The following is a 22238-nucleotide window of genomic DNA, read 5'->3' as shown; positions in this document are numbered from 1 at the left end:
AGCGGATGACAATTGGTATAATCCTGAGGGCACCCATGTGGCCGATGGACTTGTGAAAATGTGATCGGCTGCCGGCCTACCTTGGCTGAGGGACCCCCTGCAGCACCGGCCACTCCCTCCACGAGCCCAGACATCCCAGAAGAGCTGGGGTCCTGCTTACCACCTGCTTCGCCTCCTTCGGCCTGCGATGGTTCATTCTGTCTGCTTGGCCACAGGACGCTGATGTTGGTCAAACAGTCCAGATGTTTCAGTGAAGGTATTTTTCGAAGATAAAATTACCACTGAAATCAGTAGACTTTGAGTCAGCAGGTCAGCCTCTGCGACACAGGAGTCTCATCCAGTCTATGAAGGCCAGAGAGAAAGGAGGACGGAATCCTGACTGCAGGTGTCTTTGGACTTGAGTGGCTACTTCAGCTCCTCCTGTGTCCCCAGCCTGCCTGCCTGCCACAGTCACGTGAGCCAATTTCTCCCAGTGACTTTCTCTCTCTCTGTCTCCACATTCTATTGGTTCTTTTTTTTATTTTTATTTTTTGAGACGGAGTTTTGCTCTTGTTGCCCAGGCTGGAGTGCAATGGCGTGATCTAGGCTCACTGCAACCTCCACCTACTGGGTTCAAGTGATTCTCCTGCCTCAACCTCCCAAGTAGCTGGGATTACAGGCATGCGCCACCACACACGGCTAAGTTTGTATGTTTAGTAGAGATGGGGTTTCTCCACGTTGGTCAGGCTGATCTCGAACTCCCGACCTCAGGTGATCCGCCCACCTTGGCCTCCCAAAGTGCTGGGATTACAGGCATGAGCGACCACACCCGGCCTAATTGTTCTATTTCTCCAGAGAACCCTCACTACTACAGCTACCCCTCCCTGGGCCTCAGTTTCCCCTTCTGTCCATCAGTGAGGCTGGAGGATGCCATGGGCGGAGGGCTCACACCTGGCCCTCCTGCCCCTGCCCCTGGTTCTGGGGCAGCCTGCACAGGCCAGGCAGTGGCCGAGGCCCACCTTCCACACCCAGCCACTGCGGTTCAGCGGCTGACCTCCCAGCCCAGAAACGGAAACTCTTTTTCTGTTGCAAAACGGAAAGTGTCCGCATTAAAAACTCACTTCTCGCTGGCTCCCCCCGCCCCGGGCCCCGTCATCTGCTTTCTCTGCCTATGAACTGGCCCACTCTGGGCGACCCACTCTGGGGACCTCGTGTCTGTGGAGTCACACAGTGTTTGTCCTTTTGTGGCTTGTGCCCCTCGGTGTGACGTCCTCGAGGTTCCTCCACGCTGCGGTGGGTGTGGGAGCCCTTCCTTCCTTCCTGAGGTGACTCCCTCTGGGCGGCATCACCGTGCTGTTTGCTCCTTTTTCCGGCGGTGGACACCGGGCTGCTGCTTCCACCTGGCCGCTGATGCTAATTGCGCTGCTGGGAACGTGGCACACCGACTTGCATATTTTTAAGGCTGATCCTACTCCGTATATGTAATAACTTGGTTTTGCAGGTTAAATTGGGATTGAAAACGTAACCAACCTTGGGTTCTGTGGCTTAGTTGGGGACGATGGTGCCCCCGTGCCCAGGGCAGGCGTCCTGCGCTCTCATGGCCCTGGCCAGCGGCCCCGGCAGTGCCCCTCCGGCCACACTCCGGCCAGGTTTTTCAAGGCTGGACAAACACAGGGGCCCCACTGGCGGGTGGCGAAGACTGACTGGGGTCAGAGGTATGGGGAGAACACGTGGAGATCCACTCAAGAAGGGGAGCGATTGTGCCACAGTCGAGGGGGCCACGGCGATGGTGTGGTCACACGGCCTCGGTCACCCTCCGGAGGACCCTCCACATTCTGAACTCTCCAGAAACTCGGGAGCCTCACCCAGACGCAAAGTAAGGTTCATCCACACTGGAGCCCTGACGCACGAGGGCTGAGAACACCAGGACTCGCACCGCAGCCCCTCATGCGGCCCCACCAGCTCCCAGGGCCTTGGCGCTGCACCCAGATCCCCAGCCCTGTCTCCTGTACCCGAGGGTGGGTTCCCTTTCAGAGGCCCCCCGCTCATCTTCGCTCCTGCTGGAGCCCTGACCAGAGCCCTCCCCCTCCCGCCCCCAATTCCAAGGACCCTGGGCTCCATCCACGCGCCCACAGGACGTGTGGTCCCCGCGCACAGTGAGGCGTCCCATGCCCGCGCACTCCGCAGACCGGCGGGGGTGGGCGGGGGTGGGGTGGGGTGGGGCGCAGGGGTTGGGGCGGCGCTGCAGGACGGGGGCGCGGGGGCGCGGTGGGGGGCGCGGGGGCGCGGGGGGGCGCGGGGGCGCGGTGGGGGGCGCGGGGACGCTGCAGGGCGGGGGCGCGGGGAGGCGCGGGGGCGCAGGGGCGGGTGGAGCTGGCCGGGCTCAGGGGCCTGGGACACGGGGCGGGGCCGCCACTCTCCAGCTCTGGATCCCACGTGCTCCGGCCTCCCTCCGCACTGCCCCGGGAGCCCCGAGGCCGGCCACACCCAGGGCGCTCCTGAAGCCGCAGCCGCTGCTGTGCTAGGCCGGGAAGACCCGCCTGGGGCGCGTGGGTGGGGCGGGAGCGCAGCCGCAGCCAGGAGGCGACACAGGCCCGGGCCAGCCGGGGACGGAAAAAGTGAGTGCGCGGGGCGGCCTGACGGGAAGGCGGGAGGCGAAGTGCTGACTGCGCCGCGTTCTCTCCGCCGCCGCCACCGCGGACGCCCGCCCGGCCCGGCCCAGGACAGCGACCGCTTCCTCCCTCCCCTCCCCCCTTGTCTCTTTTTGTGAGTATTGAGCTGAGCTCATGTTCTTTTAAGCAAACTCAAAGTGTGTCAATCAATTAGGCTTTTTTTTTTTTTTTTGACAGGGTCTTGCTCTGTGGCCCAGGCTGGAGTCAGTGGCACCATCGTGGCTCACTGCGGCCTCGACCTCCCGGACTCCAGGGATCCTCCCGCCTCAGCCTCCCGAGGAGCTGAGACCACTGCATCTGGCTAATTTTAAATTGTTTTTGTAGAGATAGGATCTCACTTTGTTGCCCAGGCTGATCTCAAACTCCTGAGCTCAAGTGACCCTCCCGCCTCGGCCTCCCAAAGTGCCACCGTGCTAAGCCTCAATTAGTTTTTTTTTGTTTTTTGTTTTTGAGACGGAGTCTTGCTCTGTTGCCCAGGCTGGAGTGCAGTGGCCGGATCTCAGCTCACTGCAAGCTCCGCCTCCCGGGTTTATGCCATTCTCCCGCCTCAGCCTCCGGAGTAGCTGGGACCACAGGCGCCCGCCACCATGCCCGGCTAGTTTTTTGTATTTTTTAGTAGAGACGGGGTTTCACCGTGTTCGTCAGGATGGTCTCGATCTCCTGACGTCGTGATCCGCCCATCTCGGCCTCCCAAAGTGCTGGGATTACAGGCTTGAGCCACCGCGCCCAGCCTCAATTAGGTTTTTAATTTTAATTTGGCATTGTTTGATGCTCAGACTGCTGCCATGTCATTTTCACACGACCCTGCCTTTGGGGACAGCGAGTTGTCCTGTCCTGCGCATGCATCCCCTCATGATCTCGAGTGACCTGAGCCTCTGTGGGGAGCTCTGAGCCTCCTCCTGGCTCCTGCTGCCCCGGCTGTCCGCTGATGGAGACCCCAGAGCGGGCTCAAGCCCCGGGCCAGCTTTGGACGGCTTTGCCCTTGCTGAGCCAGCGCCGTGAGCCCGTGTGCTCTCTCTCTGCACATGTTTGCCGGTGACCCCTGGGAAGTGTTTCTAGGAGGATGGGGGGTTGACGGGGCAAAGGGCAAGTGCCCACCGCCTACCAGACAGCGCCGGTGCGTCTCCAGCTCGGCTTCCCCGCCAGCTCCTCGGGCCTACTCCCTGCAGCCTCTCCAACAGCTGCACCCTTGTCAGAGCTCTGCCAGCCTGGTGGGTGTAGTTTCAACTTGTATTTTTGTTATTATGAGAGAAACTGAACATCCTTTCATTAAGGGATCTGCATATGCACACATGCGCTGCCATGTATACATATATTGTAGATACACACGCACGTATGCATACATACGTCTGCACACCTGTACACACACATCCACACCCACACACATACCCCTGAGTATGTACACATACACATTTGTTTGCACACATATATCTACACATGTGCCTATATATAGGCACGCACACATTTTCTCTTAGCTGTTGGGCTATGTCTCCTGCACTTTCTCGCATACTTTTGACCTTGCTTTTTCCAGACTCTTAGATCTTCCCACGACTGGCATATTCGCTCTTTTGTGGTGGTGCAACTATTTTCCCTCAGTTTGTTTATGATTTTTTTTGCCAAGCTAAAGTTTTTTGTTTTCCAATATATGGAGTTCGGTGTATCAATATTTTCTTTAATTGCTCCCTGATGTCCTTTATTCGTTGGGAATGCCTTCCCTCCCACACTGCAACAATGCACCCACGGCTTCTTCTTTCTTGTAGGGTTTTTTTTTTCTTTTTTTTAGAGATGGAGTCCCGCTCTGTTGTCCAGGCTGGAGTGCAGTGGCGCGATCTTGGCTCACTGCAAGCTCTGCCTCCTGGGTTGATGCCATTCTCCTGCCTCAGCCTCCCAAGTAGCTGGGACTACAGGCGCCCGCCACCACACCCAGCTAATTTTTTGTATTTTTAGTAGAGATGGGGTTTCACCGTGTTAGCCACGATGGTCTCGATCGCTTGACCTCATGATCCATCCGCCTCGAGGTCCCAAAGTGCTGGGATTACAGGCGTGAGCCACCGCACCTGGCCAGGGTTCTTTTTTTATGCTTCTGTCTCTGCTGCATTTGGGATTTGTGCATATGAGTCTAACTTAGTACTTTTCCAAATGACTATCCCTATCCCTGGGCGCTTGGTTAAAAAGTCTTTTCCCCCACACTGATTTGGGTCTCAGGGACTGGGCCTATTCCTGTGTCTTCTGGTGCTTATACCACCCTGTTTTCATTACAGTTAGTTTCCCCTGAGCTCATAAAGCTGGTCCTCTTTCACTTTCTTTTCATGTTTTTTTGGCTGTTACTTGCTTATTAATTTTTCCATATGAACATGATAGTTCCAGAAGTGTGGTTTTTATTGGGATCGTATTAAATTTACAAATTGCATCGGAAGAATGTGCATGTTTGCAGCTGTGGCGCCTCTTCGGGGCCCGGGGGTCAGGGTGCCTTTAACTTCAGCCTCTGTGGCAGCTTTCCCACGTCTCTGGCTAGGTTAATGCTGGGAGCATCTTCTCTCTTGCTGTCCTAGGTGAAATATCGTCCGCCACTCCATCTCCTAGCACACTGTGCTGTGAATAGGTGTCTGAGAACCATGAGTTCTGGACGCTGATCTCACATGCACCACTCTACGGCTTTCTCATTGCCTGTGGTCATTTTCCATGGGGCCTATTGGGTTTTGCGGGTGGAAACCCACATCATCCGCAGAGCCCCTGGGCAGCATTCGCAGAGCCCCTGGGCAGCATTCCCTCCCAGGCCTGATCTGCCAATCTCATCGGGAGTTCCCACGGGTGGGAGGCCTCTGTGCCTGTCCCTGACACAGGCATGGGGATTCTACTGCTTGTCCCCTCCAGGACCGGGCTCCAGGGTGGCAAGCACAGGATGAGCCCCAGGGCGGGGCAGTGGGTGGGTGGCTGTGGGGACTGGGGGCCTGGCAGGGCTCCCTTCCTGGCACCGTCCCTGCTGCCAGCTGCCAAGGACTGCTGCAGGGCGATGGGGCTCGAGCAGGCGTGGCTTTGTCCCCCCGCCACCCCCACCTGTGTACTTGGGGAGGGACCTGCAGACGCTGTGTCTCTCATAGCCTGGGGCAGCCTCCAACCCTGCTGTGGGGCCCTGGCACCAGGCACCACCCCTGCCTGGAGGGACTGGCAGGCATGGAGACACGGGGGCGCTGGAGCGGGCACAGCCACTCAGGGATGCCCATGCCTGGCCAGGAGGCCTGGGGGCAGGGGGTCATGGGACCCCCCAAAAGACCTGGGCTTGGGGAAGATGGTGGCCCCGCCCTGTGATGTAGGAAGGATTGCTCACCCGAGGGCTGTATGTGTGCGTGGGGCAAACAGGGCGAGGAGGGCCTGTGTGTTTCTGGGACAGCGAGGGAAAGGCCTGACTCAGGCCAGGATCCAGGGTAGCTGCCAGCACTCTCTATGCAAAGCCTCAGCCTGGCTGCAGCCTTGCCTCCCTGGAGGCCTCCCTCCCTCCTGCCCAGGGCCCCCACAGCCGCCTGACAGGACAGAACTCCTTAGCATGCTCTCATGTTTAATTATAATTATAATATAACAGAATCACAGGGAAGGGGGGTCCCTTGTCCCAGCCACTCAGGTGCCCGCTGGCCGCCTGGAAGCTGGTGGCCCTGTCCCGGGGGTGGGGGTGCAGTGTGTGGATGTGAGGAGTGGCCAGGCTGCGGTGGGGGTACTAGGCCGAGGAGGGGACGCCTGTACCTTCCCACTCAGGCCCTGGTGGGAGCCCGGCCAAACTCCTTTAAATAATTTCGTGAATGGGTGCCAAGGAGAGCCCCCAGAGTGGGCAAATGGGGGGGCCCTGAGTGCCTGCACCTCTGCCCTCACAACACCCAGGTGGCCACAGCTGGGAGGGGCCTGATTCAGCCCCAGCCCTGCCCTCCTGACCTTGGGACCCTAGGATATCCCTCTCCTGAGTGGTGTGAGGGGCTGGGGTGGCATGGGGCGGCAGGAGGCCAGAGTGCTGACTGGGCCTGAAGGCCTCCAGCTCTGCCTGCCCTCTGACTGCCTCAGTTTCCCTGCCCCACAAAGGCCCTGAGATGCTGCTTGGGCATGTGTGAAGGTCTAGGGGTTTCCTGCCTCACCCACCACAGCCAGGAGCTCTTCTGGCCTTCCCTGAAAACTTCTCTAGGCCTGTGGGGAGCAAATGACTCCCGGGGAGCCCCCAGCCCCATGTGCCTCCCACCCCTGTGCCCAGTCTTGGACCCTGCGTCCAGGGCATCTCGGGATGCTGCTGCCGGGGGCACCTTGGCTGCTCCAAGGCAGTTTCCAGCCAGCTCCCAAGTTCAGGCAGGAGGCTCGGGGGGCGGCAGGCAGGGCCACAGCACCTTCAGCCCCGGGCCGCAGGCAGCAGCAACAGCAGCAGAAAATCAGGGAGCTGGGCACAGGCAGCTCTGTGCAGGCAGGACCTGAAGCAGTGACTGCATCTGGCCCTCCCTGTAGGGGATGGTGGCACCTGCTGCCTGGGCTCACTGTGGGCACTGAGACATGAGTCCTGTGGTGGGGCTGTGCCTGGCAGGGCTGTGCCCGGCGGGGCTGGTGGAGGTGCAAACTGGCGCCCCCGTCGCCCCCAGGCAGCTCAGCCCATGGGCAGCCTGCAATGACCTGCACCCTGCCTGCTTCTCCTGAGGGAAGGCGCTGACCTGGGCTCATGGTGGAGGGTCTGCAGAGCACCAGTGGCCAAGGAAGCCGGTCAGAGGGGCCAAGAGCAGTGTCCATCCTCAGGCCTCAGTGGCCGGGGACTCCGAGGGCCGTCGGCTGAGCCCCTGCGGGCCGGGGACGAGGTGCCCAGCCCACTAGGAAAGACGATGGTGGCATACTCCGTCTGCTCAGGGACACAGGGTGCGGGGGGCTCCGGGGTCTTCTCTCGCCACTGGAAATCCAGCTCCCCATAGTCCACAGAGAAAACAGGCATGGCTGAGGGGTCCTCCTTCTTTCAGGAGAAAGAGAGAGGAGTCAGCCCCCATGACCCACCCTAGGAGGGTGGCCGGTGGCTCCACAGCCTAGCTGCAGCGCCCACACTGACCCTGGGCCCCCCACTGAGAGCCGCTTACCCTGGGCTGTCCCATCACTGCCCTGTGATCTGGGGATGCCACCCCTCCTCTCTGGCTCAATGTTCCCCTGTGAAATGTCCCTGGCATTCTTGCAGATTTAGGATTCCAAAATGTCACTTTTCAAGGTCTCCTGCCTCCAACGTAAGATAAGAAATGACCAAGCCCACCCCACACCCCCGCAGGCAGGCACACGCGTGGGCTGGGCACCCCCGGAGACCCCAGGCCGTGGCTTTAGGGATTGAGATTGCTGCCTGGGGCCGGAGAGGTGGGGTCCTGGCTATAATAGAATGTGAGCCCTGTAGGCCGTGTGGCCCCAGCCTGTCCTTCCACCTCTGCCCACCCAGGAAGGAAGGCACAGTGGATCACGCAGGAAAAGAGTGAGACTCACCAGGGGCTGGCCGGTGCGCCTGGCTTCTATGGTCCCTGAAGAGAAACACACTTGGGATCACCAGACCGACCCTGAGCCGTGCTCCCCAGGTTGGGGGTCTTAGCCTAGGGGCCTTCGTCAGGGACTTAGTCTGAGGGGGAGGTGCGGGGGAGGTGGGTGGGGTGCGGGAAGGGTGGAGGGAGGGGAATGGGAGTGAGGCCGCCAGCAGTGTTAGGGCAGGGCAGGACGAGGGGCTGGGAAGACGTTACCTTGTGCAGCCCGGGAGCAGATGACGGCCAGGACCCAGACTAGCAGCACCAGGCTGCCCAGCAGGCCGCCCACGACACCGACCACCAGGGCTTGGAACTGGGCAGTTGGCCTGGGTGAGGGGCTGGGGTGGGCTGTGGGCACTTCTGCCCTTCTCTCTGGAAGGGCACAAAGGTCAGGGGTTAGGACGGGGTCAGGTTGGAGGGTCAGGGGCAGGGGTGAGGGCCGACTAGAGGGACTGGGGTGCTTCCAGAGCGAGAGGACAGGGATGCTGGTAGCATTCCCCGGGTGTGGAACAGAGCCCTGGACTGGAACCGGGAGGTCCCTGCCTTATGACCCTGGAGCTTGTGATCCTGTGCAGGAGAGGGCACCCACCCCAGCACCGGCTCAGCTCGCCCCTGCCCCGGGACCTCTGAGGCCGCCGCACCTGTCACCCTGAGCTCTGCCCTCAGGCTCTCTTTGATCTGCGCCTTGGGGGCCAGGGAGATGGCCCCGCAGAGGTAGGTGCCGCTGTCATTGCGCCGGGCCCTGACCACGCTCATGTGGAAGTCGCGCCCATTGGGCAGTTGTGTGACGCGGAAGCGGCAGTCCTGGCCGGGCTGGCTGCGGTCCTCGGGGAAGGCAGCCAGCTTGTCCGTCTGGTTGCTGGGGCTCATGCGGTACCAGTTCAGCACGAAGCTCTCCGAGACGTTGGAGAAGCTGCAGGTGAAGGTGGCGTTGTCTCCTTCGGTCACCAGGAGCAGGGCTGGGGAGAAGGTGGGGGGGTTCCACGGCCTGTCCGGGGATTCTGAGAGAGGGAGAGAGGTGAGGAAGGGGCTGCGTGGCCCCGCAAAGCCTCCCCGGCCACCTGCCCACATCCCTTGGGCAGCAAGGGCTCTGGAAGGGTCAGCCCAGCTGGAATGTTGTTGAGAAGTCTCTGCTGGGGCCTCTGCTGCTGGGGACTGGCACTCGCCTCCACTGTAGAGCCTCTTCCTTCTACGGGAGGCTGCGGCTTCTGCCCAGAGCCTGGCTCTGACTTGGGTCCCCCCGATTTCCTTCTAAGAGTCTTCACCCCCTTCCCTGTTGAGGCCAGTCCCCAGAAAGGGCTGTTTGGGGGTTACCCATCCCCATCCCCAGCCCCAGCCCCAGCCCCTGACCCTTGGGCATCCTGGCCTGGTCCTGTCTGCACTGCTCTGGCACAGGGGAGTGGAACTAGGCTGGGTGGGTGGAGGCTGCCCATGGAGACCCCCGCCTTGGGAGGAGTGCGGCCCCTCGGCAGGCTCAGGGTCCAGTCTGTACCCCCTTTTCAGCACAAGCTCAGAGCTGGGACTATGTGTATGGGCATTGCTGCCCTGGGCAGTGGGCAGTGGGGCCTCCACATTTTCCAGCAAGACAGTGGGGACTGGAGCTCACAGTAAACATGCTTCAGAGACGAGGTGGGCCATTGCCTCGGATGTGGACAGACACGGGCCCCTGACCCTGGGCTTCCCAAGACAAGGACCTCCTGAAACATATGCCTGCCAGGGCCAGGGCCTGGGATGCCCACATGGCAACCTGGGGGTCGCAGCTCTTCTGCCAGGCGCAGGCACTGACACAGGGGTTTAGGATCCAGGCCCGAGATGCCATGCAGCAGGGTGATTTTCCCGGCCCACCCACATGTCGCATGCCACAGGGTTCCCCAAATATGGCACTAGCCCCACACTGTCAGACCTGGGGCACTGTCACTCAGCTCCATCTCGGGCCCGGGCATGGCCCCCCCAGGAGGTGATACAGAGACCGGGCCCTGGTTGCCACAGCTGCGGTCCCTCTGCTTCCTGGGACAGGAGGCTTCTGTGGCGGGGGGTGGTGATGAATCAAGTAGTCAGCTCAGAGGGGGAAGGGGCTGCTGCCCGAGTGGCCCAGGGCATGCTGGCTGGACACCAGAGGTGAGTGGGGCTGTCATGTGACCGGGACCAACTCCTAGTGCCAACCTCACCGGGCACCTCCCAGGGGACAAGTGAGGGGTCTGAAGTGACCTTGAGGCCACCCAGAGCGTCCCTGTTCCCTTTGTGCCCCGTGGCCTCCTGGCTGCCCAGCGCTCGCCTCCTTCACCTGCCTGTCTCCCAGCTTCCTGGCGGTGTGCCCAGAGGTGGCAGGGGCGGGGGCCAGCTGCATAAGGGGTTGCTGAGGTGAACCCCCTCTCTGAGACCGCCCTTGTCTGCCGGCCGGCCAGGGGAAGCTCCCTGCAGAGGCGTGTGCAGGGTGGCCCCGGGGAATCTCCAGCCACTCCAGAGTGGGTTTTGACCAAGGAGGGCAGTGGGTTAGTGTGGCTCTCAGGGCCAGCGGGCAGCCAGGTCAGGGCACTCAGAGACCTGCCTGAATGGAGAAAGATGGGCTCCTGGGAGGCGACCTGGGACAGGGTGGGCTGCAGTCCTTACTGGGACTAGGCTGGGGCTGGGTGGACTCAGCACAGAGCAGGGGAAATGCCCTGCCCTCTGGGTTTCTGGGAATGCAGTGGAGACCCAGTGGCACCACCACCGCAGGCAGCCCCTCGGGGCCTCCATCCAGGCAGGTGAGGACCAGGGGGTCATCACGGGAACTGTAAGCAGGGACCCTGCATGGTTAGGAAGTGCTGGGGGACCCTCAGCTGTAGGGCGAGGTGCTGGCGACAGGACCAAGGTCGCTGTGTGTCCACACCGCAATGTCCATGGAACCATCTGTGCATTGTTCATGTAACTAAAAACTTAACTGCTATTTATTTGCACACATTGGTGGAGGGACCCGCTCTTGACTTGATCTGTGCTGGTCGCTGACAGGCTCAACCCTTTTCCTGTCTGGCTCGCACCGGCCCTCGGCCAATGGGCCTCAAGCCAGGACCCTGGGCTCTGTGCCGCGTCCCCCTCATTTTGGAATCCACCCCGGGGAGCAGGCCCAGCGGGGCCCCTCGGCCTCCGCTCCCTCTACCGACTGGCTGGGTGGGGTCGGGGCTAGAGCTTGGTGTCTGTGGTTCAAGCAGCCTCTCCCCCACCTCCCCCAGCCAGTCTCAGAGACTCTGGCTCCCAGAGAAGCCCAGTGTGGGGGTGCTGAGTGGCGACCCCCATGCAGGGCCTGCCTCACCTCAGTCCTCAGGCCACCTACTCCAGGAAGCCTTCCTGGCTTCCCTTGGCTGGTAGAGTCTACTAAGAAGGAGAATATTCAGAAATGACCACTGGCTGGTCCTGGGTCAAGTTAGATTTGGGGTGTTTCTATGGGATCCATTGTTTCCCCAGTAGCTCCCTCTCGGATCCATGTGGGATCATGGGTTGATGAGAGAGGGCTGTGCCCTATGCAGGGTCAGGAGGTCGTGGGTTGATGAGAGAGGGCTGTGCCTTATGCAGGGTCAGGAGAGAGAGAGAGCCTGTCCCAGGGCTGTGGAACAGGCCTGTGAGGCGGCGGGCGCGCAGGCGGGGGAGTGCTCCCACAGAGAGACCACACTGCAGGACGCGCTTTCCAGAAGCGCACAGAGAAAGGTGTGCCCGCCCCGGGTGGAGGAACCTGCTGGTCCAGACCAGACCATCTCTGACTGTGGTCCCATTAGGGACAAGGAAACTGGCCCACGGGCTGTGCTGGGACGAGGACAACGAGCTTGTCCCTAGAGGACCTGGCAGGGGCGAGCAGTGGGGTCTTCCAACTCCTCACAGTCGTGTGTGTGTGGAGGTGGGAAGGGCTGTGGGCTGAACCGTGTCCCCACAAATTCCTATGCGGAAGTCCTAACCCCATGACCTCAGAAGGCGGCCTTATTAGGAATAGGGAGACGGCAGCTGGGACTAGGTAGGACGAGGGCACAGGGCCAGGTGGGGGCTGACCCAGCACCCAGCACACCTGGTTTCCTCAGGGAGCCGAGATCACACCCCTGCACTCCAGCCTGGGTGACAGAGCAAGACCCTGTCTCTAAAAGAAACAAACAAAAACGTGTCAGAGACTGGGCGGTTTCCACACTCACCCATGCGGAGATGAAGGCAGAGCCCAGGGGATGCTTCTGAAGCCCAGGAACACAGAGGGTGGCCACAAAACCCCCAGCCAGGAGAGGCTGAGCAGAGCCCTCTCGGAGCACAGGGAGCCGACCCTGTGGCCCCTCGGTCCTGCACGTCCAGCTCCCGACGGCGGGAGGACAGGCTCTGTTTTTAAGCCACAGCCGGGAGAGGCTGAGCAGAGCCTGCTCAGAGCACCGGGGAGCCGACCCCGGGGAGCTCCATCCTGCGCTTCCAGCCCTCGGATGGTGAGAGGGCAGGCTCTGTTTCAAAGCCACGTGGTTGCTGGAGCTTTGTTACGGCAGCTCCAGCCGCCCAGTCGCCAACGCAAGTGTGTCAATATTCTCAGTTACTGATTCCAGGTGAGGGATATTCATTGTCGTGTTTTTAAACTTTTTTTGTATTTTTTTCCAAATAGTCGGTTTAAAATCTAACTTTAAAAATTTGACTTTAAAAATCGAACTTCAAAAATATGTGTCATGGAGGCCAGATGCAGTGGCTCATGCCTATAATCCCAGCACTCTGGGAAGCTGAGGAGGGAGGATCGTTTGAGCCCAGCCTGGGGAACATAGCGAGGCCCCATCTCTACAAAAAATGGAAGAAATTATCCCGGCAGGGTGGCGCGTGCCTATAGTCCCAGCTACTCCAGAGGCCCTGGAGGTTGAGGCTGCAGTGAGCCGAGATCATGTCACTGCACCCCAGCCTGGGCGACAGAGCAAGACCCTGTCTCTAAAAGAAACAAAAAAGTGTCAGGGACTGGGCTGGGCGGTTTCCACAGATGACCCGATTTAATCCTCAGGACGCAGCATCACCAGGAGGCGTCCTCACCCAGGACCCCAAAGCACACGGAGAAGTCAGTAAGGGGCCAAGTCCTGCCAAAGGCCCAGAGCTCAGCAGCGGTAGTGCTGACTGGAGCTCACGGTGGTGCCATGCCAACACGAAGGCTCTTATTTATGCTCTTGCCCCCGGACAGGGGCCAACAAGCCGCTGGGTTTGGGATATCTCTTAAAACACAAGGGGAGCACACACCTGAGGTGGGAGTGGTGACCACGGGAATGACAGAATGGCAAACGCAGTGAATCGATCAGGAGGGAAAAGAGGCATGCTGGAATGAAGACCACTGCGGCCGGGGTGGCCACATCTGGGTCAGGACAAACAGGACCCCAGTCGTGCTCGTTGTGCCTTGCTGAGTGCCCCCTGCTGAGTGTTACCAGTGGGGAAACCAAGGCACGCCGCCTGTGAGAGTCTTGTCCGGCACCAGCGCAGGCACCTGAGGCGCGCGTGTCTGGCTGCAGACACCTTGCTCTTACCTTTCCTGCCTGGGTTGGGGAGGGTGGGGTCTTGAGGACGTGCCCGGGGAGCCAGGACACGGGGGAGAGGCTCGGCTCCCCTCCTGCCTCAGCTCCTCCTCCCCTGTGACGAGCGCCCCTCTGCACTCTGGTTCCCCTACGAATGTCTCCCTGGGGTGCCTTTTGGCCACAGACCCTTTGCCCAGCGTCTCCAGTTCTGAGTCCTGAGTGACCCATGGGCCTCCCTTAAGAGGTGGTGTGAAGGCAGAAAGGCAGGGCCCCTGGCGAGGATGCTGCCTCAGGCGCTGGGGAGCAGGCCCCAGGAGAGGGGGCTGAGGTGGGGAGCCCCTAGTTGCCTGCCACAGTGAAGGGGCAGGGGCACCAGGACCCCTGGGATGGGAGCCTCGAGGGGATGTCAGAGCAGCCCCAGGGTGCCCCTCATCTTGTCCTCCCAGTGGCGTCACACCCCAGTACCCAGAAGGGCCCAGAGGGACTGTAAACCACCCTCCCCAGGCCTCAGCATCCCCAGGTGAGGCTGGCTGGATACAGAGGGCCCGGGGTGGACTGTGGTCACAGTGGACGCAGAGGGTCACCGGCAGCCCAGGAAGAGGCTCCCCCTCTCCTTGATGCAGGAGAGTGAGGCCAAGGCCTCCCCCAGGGATGGTGTGAACAGGGCTCGGGGAGAGCCCTGGCATCTGGGCAGAGACCCAGGCGAGCACAATCCCCATCCAGGAGGGATCCTGGAGACAGAAGAACTGTCCTCACTTGAACAGGAACACTTTTGATATAATGAGAAAAATAGCACCAGTTCATCTAAAGTTTGACGTCGTAAAGCCAAGGTTAGTCCCACATGGGACTCGCCCCACCCTTAGGAAAACTCGAGTGAGGACCGAGGATGCTTGGGCAAGGCAGAGCCACCACACAGACTCGCCATGAACAAGGTGTGGGGTTCTGGCCAGCCTGACCCGTCATTCTACAGAAACACGCAGCCCCAAGGACCGGCTGAGAGGGGACAGAGGTCCTGCCTGCCCAGGAGCGAAGAGGGCACTTGGGCCAGGGGAAGAGTTGGGGCCCAGAGAGGAACCCAGGAGTCTGAGCTGCCCAAAGCCGCACAGCTCAGGGTAAGGGGCAGAGCTGGGCTGCCGGGGCCAGGCCCGCCATAGCATCCCCCGACCTGCCAGGGACTGAGGGGGTACGGTCCCTCCAGACTCCTGGCTCCGGGACACCTGACCGCGACCCCACCTACCTAAGAACCATCCTGGCCTCCAGCCCAGTTGTAGCACCGCCCAGACGACCGGCCAGGGTGCCTGTGGGATCTGCATGCCTGGAGCAGCCCCAGCAGTGCCGCCGGCCGCCTCCTCCGCTGCTCAAGCTGAGGCAGATGTGAGCGGAAGGGAAACTGTCCCAGGTCAGGTCGAAGGGAGGGTGCCTGCCCCTTGTTCCCGCCCCCTCTTCCTCCACCTCCACGTGGGCGGGAGTGACAGAGGTAGTGCTGGGGGGTGGGGATGAGGAGGGGGTAGGACTGGGAGAGGGTGGAGGAGGGAGAGAGAGACAGAGACAGGGGGACAGAGGAGATGGGGAGGAGGTGGGCCCGTGGCCCCCCCCATGTCCTACCCTGTGGGGGTCTCCCCAGCTCAGGGCCCCTTCCTCTCTGTCTCTGCTCACTGCTGTGGCCTCTTTCCATATCCCCCCCGGAGCTGCCCCTCCTGAGGCTGCGGGGTGGGGGCAGGCCCTCCCTCTCCCCCATCCCCCCATCTCTGGGGACTGGCCTCCCTGCCTGGGGAAGGTGGGTGGCCCCCTCTGGGCTCAGGTTCCTGGGCTGCGGTGAGGGGTGGGCTCAACCCCACTCCCATTCGGTCAGAGCCTCTGGGAGCCTCCAGGCTGCCCCTGGCCCCTGCCCCTGGCCCCCGCCTTCCCAGCCCAGCCCCCTTTGCTGGGACACAGGTGGCCCTCCTGAATGACAACTGTCCATGGCTAATCTGCTCCCCCTCAAAGCTTCCACCTTCTGAACAGCCCCACACCATGGCCACGGTTCCAGATCTTTCCACCGTGTGATGCCTCCAACAGCCTGACGGGGGGCTGGGGTGGTGGCGGGGCTGGCTGTGAGGCTGACCTCACCTTCCAGCCTTGACCTTCTACCCCGGGGCCCTGCCCTCCAGCCCACTTGTGCCGGGGTGGGGTGGTTCAGGGGGTCCAGTGCCTGGGCCTGGCTGATGGCATTTGTGAAGCGGCTTGCTTATCTCCTTGTATTCTGCGCTGAGCATTTTATTACAGCGAATGGAAAACAGGAGAAATGAAACTGCTGATATTAGTGATGAGACGCGTCAGGCTCGTCAGCTTAAAATAACCGAAGCGAGGCTAGAAACCGCCTGACAGCTGGCGCGGCTGCCTGGCTCCGAGAGACACTCGGCCCGACTGTGAAGGGAAAACATTAAAGCACCGAAACGGTGGAAAAAGAGCATCAAAGATGATGTCTGCGAGGCGCGGCCACGGCGAGGAAGCTCTCGTATGAACAAAGGGCCACTCCCGGGTCTCAGAGATGTGAGGCTGCGTGGGTGGCTTGGCGGGGGGGTGGGGGGCCCAGCTGGCCTGGTGGGCTTGGCGGGGGGCCCCCAGGGGAGCCTGGCAGTGCCCACTGTGCTGCCAGACTGCTAAGGTGGCCCACAGCAGCTGTATCCTGGCACACCCACCCTCGTGCTCCAGGGGCCGGGACTCTGGGGCTGAAGAAGTGTTGGTCGGTAGGTGCCTCCATCGCCCTGTGCCTCGCCCAGGCAGTGGCTAAGTGGCTAAGCTGCCCGTGCTGGCTGTACTTGTCCTGAAGGCAGATCCTGGACAGAACCGCCCTCTGCCCCCAGCCCTGTAGAGCCTTGTTCCAGCCTCTGTTGAACGCAGCCTTGGGCCTTCCTCAAGGCTCCGAGCTTTGTGGGACTGGGAATGCCACGGAGTGGGCTGGAGGGGAGGCTGGGCCCAGGAGGTGGGCTCTGAGATGGGAGATGCTATCAGACTCCTAGAAGGTCTCCTCACCACCAACGCCCTGCCCCCAAAATTCCACCTGCCAGGGCTTGGACATGTGTCCCGGAGTAGGGGGCAGGCACAGGGAGAAACTCAGCTTCCATCCTGCCCCTTCCTTCCTTCTCCTCCCACCCCTCACCTCTCTCCCTGCAGTCCCTCTCTGTCACCCGCTCTCCTTCCCTCTTCCCCTCAGTCCTAATGAAGGCCCCTGGGTCATGGGAGAGGAGACCTGGTGGGGTGGGCCCGGCGTGGAGCCAGGGGACTGTGGCCACTGAGGCCAGGGCTGCCTGATGGTCTCTCCACACCGCCACTCACCGGAGCACCTGCAAAGGGACACGTGGACCCAGGGAGGGTCTGCAGGGCTGGGAGGGGTCTGGGGTCTGAGCCTGGAGAGCACAGGGCCTGCAGGGATGGGCACTGGGCTCGGACTAGTAGGCTGGACGTACAGGGTCCTGGGACCCCCCCAGAAGTAGATAGGCGATCCCAGGGCTCAGGTGTGGGGTGGGGACTCATGGAGCCTGCACCCCAATATCACACTCCAGACCACTTATCAACACCCTCCGCCAAACACATACACTGTCCGCAACACACATTTCCAACACACCACACCCCAACACACACAGTCCCCAACACTCACACAATCCCCAACACACACACAAAATCCCAAACACACACAATCCTCAACACATATACAGTTTCCAATACACAGTCTCCAACACACACAATCCCCCCGCATACAATCTGCAATGCACACACAAAATTCCCAACACACACAATCTCCAACACACATAATCCCCCCTGCACACAATCCTCAACACACACACAAAATTCCCAACACACACAGTCCCCAATACTCACACAATCCTCAACACACACACAAAATTCCCAACACATACAATCCCAAGAACACACACAATCCTCAACACACACATAATCCCCAACACACACAAAACTCCTAGCGTGCATAGAATCCCCAACACATGCACAAAATCCCCAACACACACAATCCTCAACACAATTCCCAGTACACACACAGTCTCTAACACATGCAATTCCCTCACAATTCTCAACACACACACAAAATTCCCAACATGCACAATCCCCAACACACACACAATCCTCAACACACACACAAAATTCCCAACACACACATACACAAAATTTCCAGCACACAATCCTCTGTACACATTGTCCCCAACACACACACAACTCCTAATATGCACAGAATCCCCAACACACACACAAACGCACAGTCCCCAGCACACACACAGACCCAAATGCACACAATCCCCAGCACACACACACACCCAAACACACACAATCCCCAGCACATACACACCCAAACACACAATCCCCAGCACACACACAGAATCTCCCCCCCACAATCCCCAACACATACACACAATCCCAACATGCACATAATCCCCAGCACACACACACACCCAAACACATACAATCCCCATAATTCTCAACACACATAATTCCCAACACACATAATCCCTAACACACACACAACTCCAGCATACACATAATCCCCAACACACACACACACAATTCCCAACACACACACAATCCCCAACAAATACACAATCCCCAACAAATACACAATTCCCAACATACAATCTACAATACACACACACCACAATCCCCAACACACATACACAATCTGCAATATACACACAATCCCCAACACACGATTTCCAACACACACAACCCCCAAACATACATGTCCCCAGTACACATACTTCCCTCCCACACACATCCTAAGCCCGTGCCTTCCACCCAGTAGGCCTCTGCTGTCTTCTCTCACAAGGAGGAAAGGCAGGTGGAGTCCGGGGAGCAGCATAGACGGGGCTGAGGGGCCCTTGGCTGGCCGGCCCTGCCCACCCCTCCCCCATCTCCTTTTCTCACCCTTCCTTCCCAGGGAACCTGGACACCCAGGCCGATCCCCCGGCCTGCTCCTTCCTCACAGAGGTCATGCCCCCTCCAAATCACTGGCCCTGGGACAGAAGTGGCCAGATTCCATCCAGGCTTTCAGTTAAAAGATAATTTACAACAAGCAAAGTTGTATGTGGTTTTTGTCTGTCTATTTTCTTTTAGAGACAGGGTTTTACTTTGTTGCCCAGGCTGGAGTGCAGTGGTGTGATCTCGGCTCACTGCAGCCTCGACCTCTGGCTTAAGTGATCCTCCGACCTCAGCCACCTGAGTAGCTGGCATCCTGTGGCCAGCTCATATCTATTTTTTTTTTTTCTAGAGATTGGGGCGGGGCAGGGGAGTTATGTTACCCAGGCTGGTCTTGAACTCCGGGCCTCCAGCAATTCTCCCACCTTGGCCTCCCCAAGAGTTGGGATTACAGGCCTGAGCCACCACACCTGGCTGATGGTTGTATGTTTTGGTTGAGTAGTGTATCATTTACAATTGAGATAACTGTAGATTTCCTTGCAGTTGTAAGAAATTACACAGATGCTTCCTCATACACTCTGCTCAGTCTCTCTGAATGATACAGTTTGGAAAACCACAGGACAATGTCACAACCAGGTTAATGACTTTGATGTGATGCCTTGATCCCATCCTGAGTTCCCGTTCCTGGCTGACGTGTGCCTATCAAGGGCTGCACCATGTCGGCACAGGCGAAGGCTCCTGCGTCCCCCGACAGCGAGGCCGCAGAACGTCCCCGTCACCAGGGGGTCCTCGGGTGCCCCTGGCAATACACCCAGCTCCCTGCTGTTGGCCACGAGCCTGTCCTCCACCCCCATCACTGTTTCATTCCAGCAACAGCGTGGGAAGGTGCAGTAGCAGCCTTCCCGGATTCCCTGGAGATGCCTCCAGCGCGTTTCAGCAGCCAGTTCCTCTCTGTGCTGAGCCATCCAGGCCGTGGTGTGGACGTAGCACACCACCATTTAGTCAGCCGTTCTCCAGTGTGAGTGAGTCTGGGTGGACTCCCTTTCTTGGTGACTATGAATAAAGGCCCGGAAGCCCTCGGTGCCCTGCTCCTGGTCTGAGAAGAGAAACCTAGAGTTTCCAAGGGGCCTGCATGTCATGACGCGTGGCGCCCGGCACACGGCAGTGATGAGATAGGGCCCCGGGGGCTGGAACATGAGCCGGCGCCGATGGAAAGTGGCGGGGGGAGGGGATTCCCCGCTCGCCCGGGGCAGCGGGAAGTTTCCATCGGCGCAGGGACGGTCCGGGGAAGCACAGGAAACAGCAGGACCATCCCGAAACTGCCTCTGCAGTGGGAGGCGGCGGGCGCCAGGCTGGCCGGGTGGAAACGACGCTGTAGCCGCCCGGGCCAAGGGCACCGCGGTGGGGAGGCAGCGCCTGATTCACAGCCATTTCTGAGGTTGGAACAGGAAATGGTTAATAGTGTTTGCAAATAAAAACTCTCTGTTCTATCCTGTTTTCGAAACATTTCCCAGAAGTTGAAAAATAACACCCAATTTATCTGCCCAATTTAAGAATAAACTTTTAAAAAATTGAATGAGGTATTTCCACAATTTATTATACACAAAAATAAAAACAATTGGGCTGTTTGTTAAGGGGGGGTGGCAGGTGATTTCTACCCCCTCCGCTGTTTTCTAAACTTTCTGGAATGTGGTCAGTAGTTTAAATGTCAATTTATGTTTTAAATCTCCCAGTGTGTGCATGTATGTGTGGGTGTGTGTGTTTACATGTACTATATGTGGTATGTGTATTGTGTGTGTATCTCTGTTCATGTATATCGTGTGTTGTGTGTTGTATGTGTTATGTGTGTTGTGTGTAGTGTGCGTGGTGTGTGGTGTGTGTAGTGTGCGTGATATGTGTGTAGTGTGGTGTGTGGTTGTAGTGTGTGTTGTGTGTAGCATGTGTGCTGTGTGTACTATGTGTGTTTGTGTGTGGTGTGTGTGTTGTGTTGTGTGTGCTGTGTGTGGTGTGTGTAGTCTGTGTAGTATATGTGGTGTGTGTGGTGTGTGTTGTATGTGAGCTGTGTGTGACGTGTGTAGTGTAGTGTGTGTGTAGTGTGTGTTGTGTGTGTGGTCTGTGTGATGCATTTGTTGTGTGTAGTGTGTGGTATGTGTGTTGTGTGTGAGCTTTGTGTGGTGTGTGTAGTGTACATTTGTGTGTGGTATGTGTTGTGTGCCTGGTGTGTGTAGTGTGTATGTAGTGTGTGTGGTGTGTAGTGTGTATGTAGTGTGTGTGGTGTGTGGTGTTTGTGTGGCGTGTATAGTGTGTGTGTGTGGTGTGTGGTGTGTGTAGTATGTGTGTTGTGTGTAGTATGATGTGTGGTGTGTGTGTGGCATGGGTGGTGTTTGGTTGTGTGGTGTATGGTGTGTAGAGTGTTTTTATGTGGTGTGTGGTGTGTGTAGTGTGTGTTTGTGTGTGGTGTGCTGTGTGTGGTGTAGTGTGTGGCGTTTGTGTTGTGTGTGTGATGTGTGTAGTGTGTGTGGTGTGTGGTGTAGTGTGTGGTGTGTGTGTGGCATGTGTGGTGTTTGGTTGTGTGGTGTGTGTGGTGTGTGTAGTGTGCGTTTGTATGTGGTGTGTGTAGTGTGTGTGTTATGTGTAGTGTGTATAGTGTGTGTGTGTTGTATGTGGTGTGTGTAGTGTGTGTGGTTCTGTGGTGTGTGTGGTGTGTGTAGTGTGTGTGGTGTGTGTGCTGTGTGTGGTGTGTGTAGAGTGTGTAGTGTGTGTTGTGTATGGTCTGTGTGATGTGTGTGTGGTGTGGTGTGTGTAGTGTGTGTTGTGTATGGTCTGTGTGATGTGTGTGTAGGGTGGTGTGTGTGGTGTGGTGTGTGTAGTGTGTGGTGTGTGTAGTGTGCGTCTGTGTGTGGTGTGTGTAGTGTGTGTGGTGTGGTGTGTGTAGTGTGTGGTATGTGTGGTGTGTGGCATGTGTGGTGTTTGGTTGTGTGTTGTGTGTGTAGTGTGTGGTGCGTGTAGTGTGTGTTGTATGTGTAGTGTGTGCTGTATGTGGCATGTGTGGCATGTGTGGTGTTTGGTTGTGTGGTGTGTGTGGTGTTTGTGTATGGTGTGTGGTGTGGTGTGTGGTGTGTGTAGTGTGTGTGGTGTGTGGTGTCTTGTGCGTGTGTGGCACCCCTGACTTCTCACTCTAGGGCAGTGGGTGTCACTCAGGCCCCTGCTGGTCCCCCTGCTGGGCTGAGCTGGGGGGACACACAGCGGTGAGTGAGAGGCCCCCCAGGGTGGGATGCCCTGAGGGTGAGTGCAGGAGGTCCCTTGCATTGCTCCTTCGGAATGGCCTCCCCAGCCCCGCAGGACCTCGGTTGGAGGGGAGAGCAAGAGGCCTCTTGGACGGTGGAAGAGCCTTCAGCAACAGAATGGCTGGACAGAGGCTGCGTCCCCAGCTGCCGGTCCGGGATCCCTGCCCGCCTGGGCAGCGCAGGGGCAAAGCCACACAGAACCTTGGGCCAGGAACAGCCCCTTGCCCGTGGGGCCCGCGGGGCTGCAGGGCCTGGGGTCTGGGAGGCAGCCCTGTCCCTGCCGCTGCAGCCACAAGCTGAGGTCTGTGTTGGGAGGGTGAGCCCCAGCTGAGGTCTGTGGGGGGTGGGTGGGCCCCAGCACCTGTGAACGGCCACCATTCTCTGCCCGGCTCCTTTTCCTGTCCG

The 22238-nt window shown here is 59.0% G+C and overlaps 1 protein-coding gene across 2 annotated transcripts; it reads right to left on the bottom strand.

The window, feature by feature from the left end:
- Positions 1 to 6187: 6187 nt before the first annotated feature.
- PDCD1 (programmed cell death 1) lies at positions 6188 to 15042 on the bottom strand. Of its 2 annotated transcripts, none has more exons than XM_033229440.1 (5): positions 14879 to 15042; positions 8803 to 9162; positions 8378 to 8533; positions 8130 to 8164; positions 6188 to 7617 (listed from the first exon to the last, which is right to left on the bottom strand). In XM_033229440.1, exons 1-5 carry the CDS (start codon positions 14952 to 14954, stop codon positions 7381 to 7383), a joined length of 864 nt encoding a protein of 287 aa, XP_033085331.1. In that variant the 5' UTR covers positions 14955 to 15042; the 3' UTR covers positions 6188 to 7380. The 2 variants fall into 2 exon arrangements, with proteins under 2 accessions (XP_033085331.1, XP_033085330.1); XM_033229439.1 differs by having other exon boundaries at positions 6188 to 7620; positions 14879 to 15039.
- Between the last annotated feature and the right edge of the window lie 7196 nt (positions 15043 to 22238).

This window comes from Trachypithecus francoisi, unplaced genomic scaffold, assembly GCF_009764315.1.
Source record: "Trachypithecus francoisi isolate TF-2019V2 unplaced genomic scaffold, Tfra_2.0 Lachesis_group13, whole genome shotgun sequence".
NCBI classification, from domain to species: Eukaryota; Metazoa; Chordata; class Mammalia; order Primates; family Cercopithecidae; genus Trachypithecus; species Trachypithecus francoisi.
Note: the sequence above shows the minus strand (reverse complement) of the source record. Positions and strands in the feature narration are given on the sequence as shown.

What these genes read in the sequence shown, in the direction of transcription:
- PDCD1 (XM_033229439.1), bottom strand. Translation starts at nt 14,954, where the DNA reads ATGCAGATCCCACAGGCACCCTGGCCGGTCGTCTGGGCGGTGCTACAA. An exon ending in GAGGCCAGGATGGTTCTTAG is followed by an intron (nt 9,163 to 14,878) that starts GTAGGTGGGGTC and finishes TCCCTCTCTCAG; the next exon opens with AATCCCCGGACAGGCCGTGG. An exon ending in GGCGCACCGGCCAGCCCCTG is followed by an intron (nt 7,621 to 8,129) that starts GTGAGTCTCACT and finishes TTCTCCTGAAAG; the next exon opens with AAGGAGGACCCCTCAGCCAT.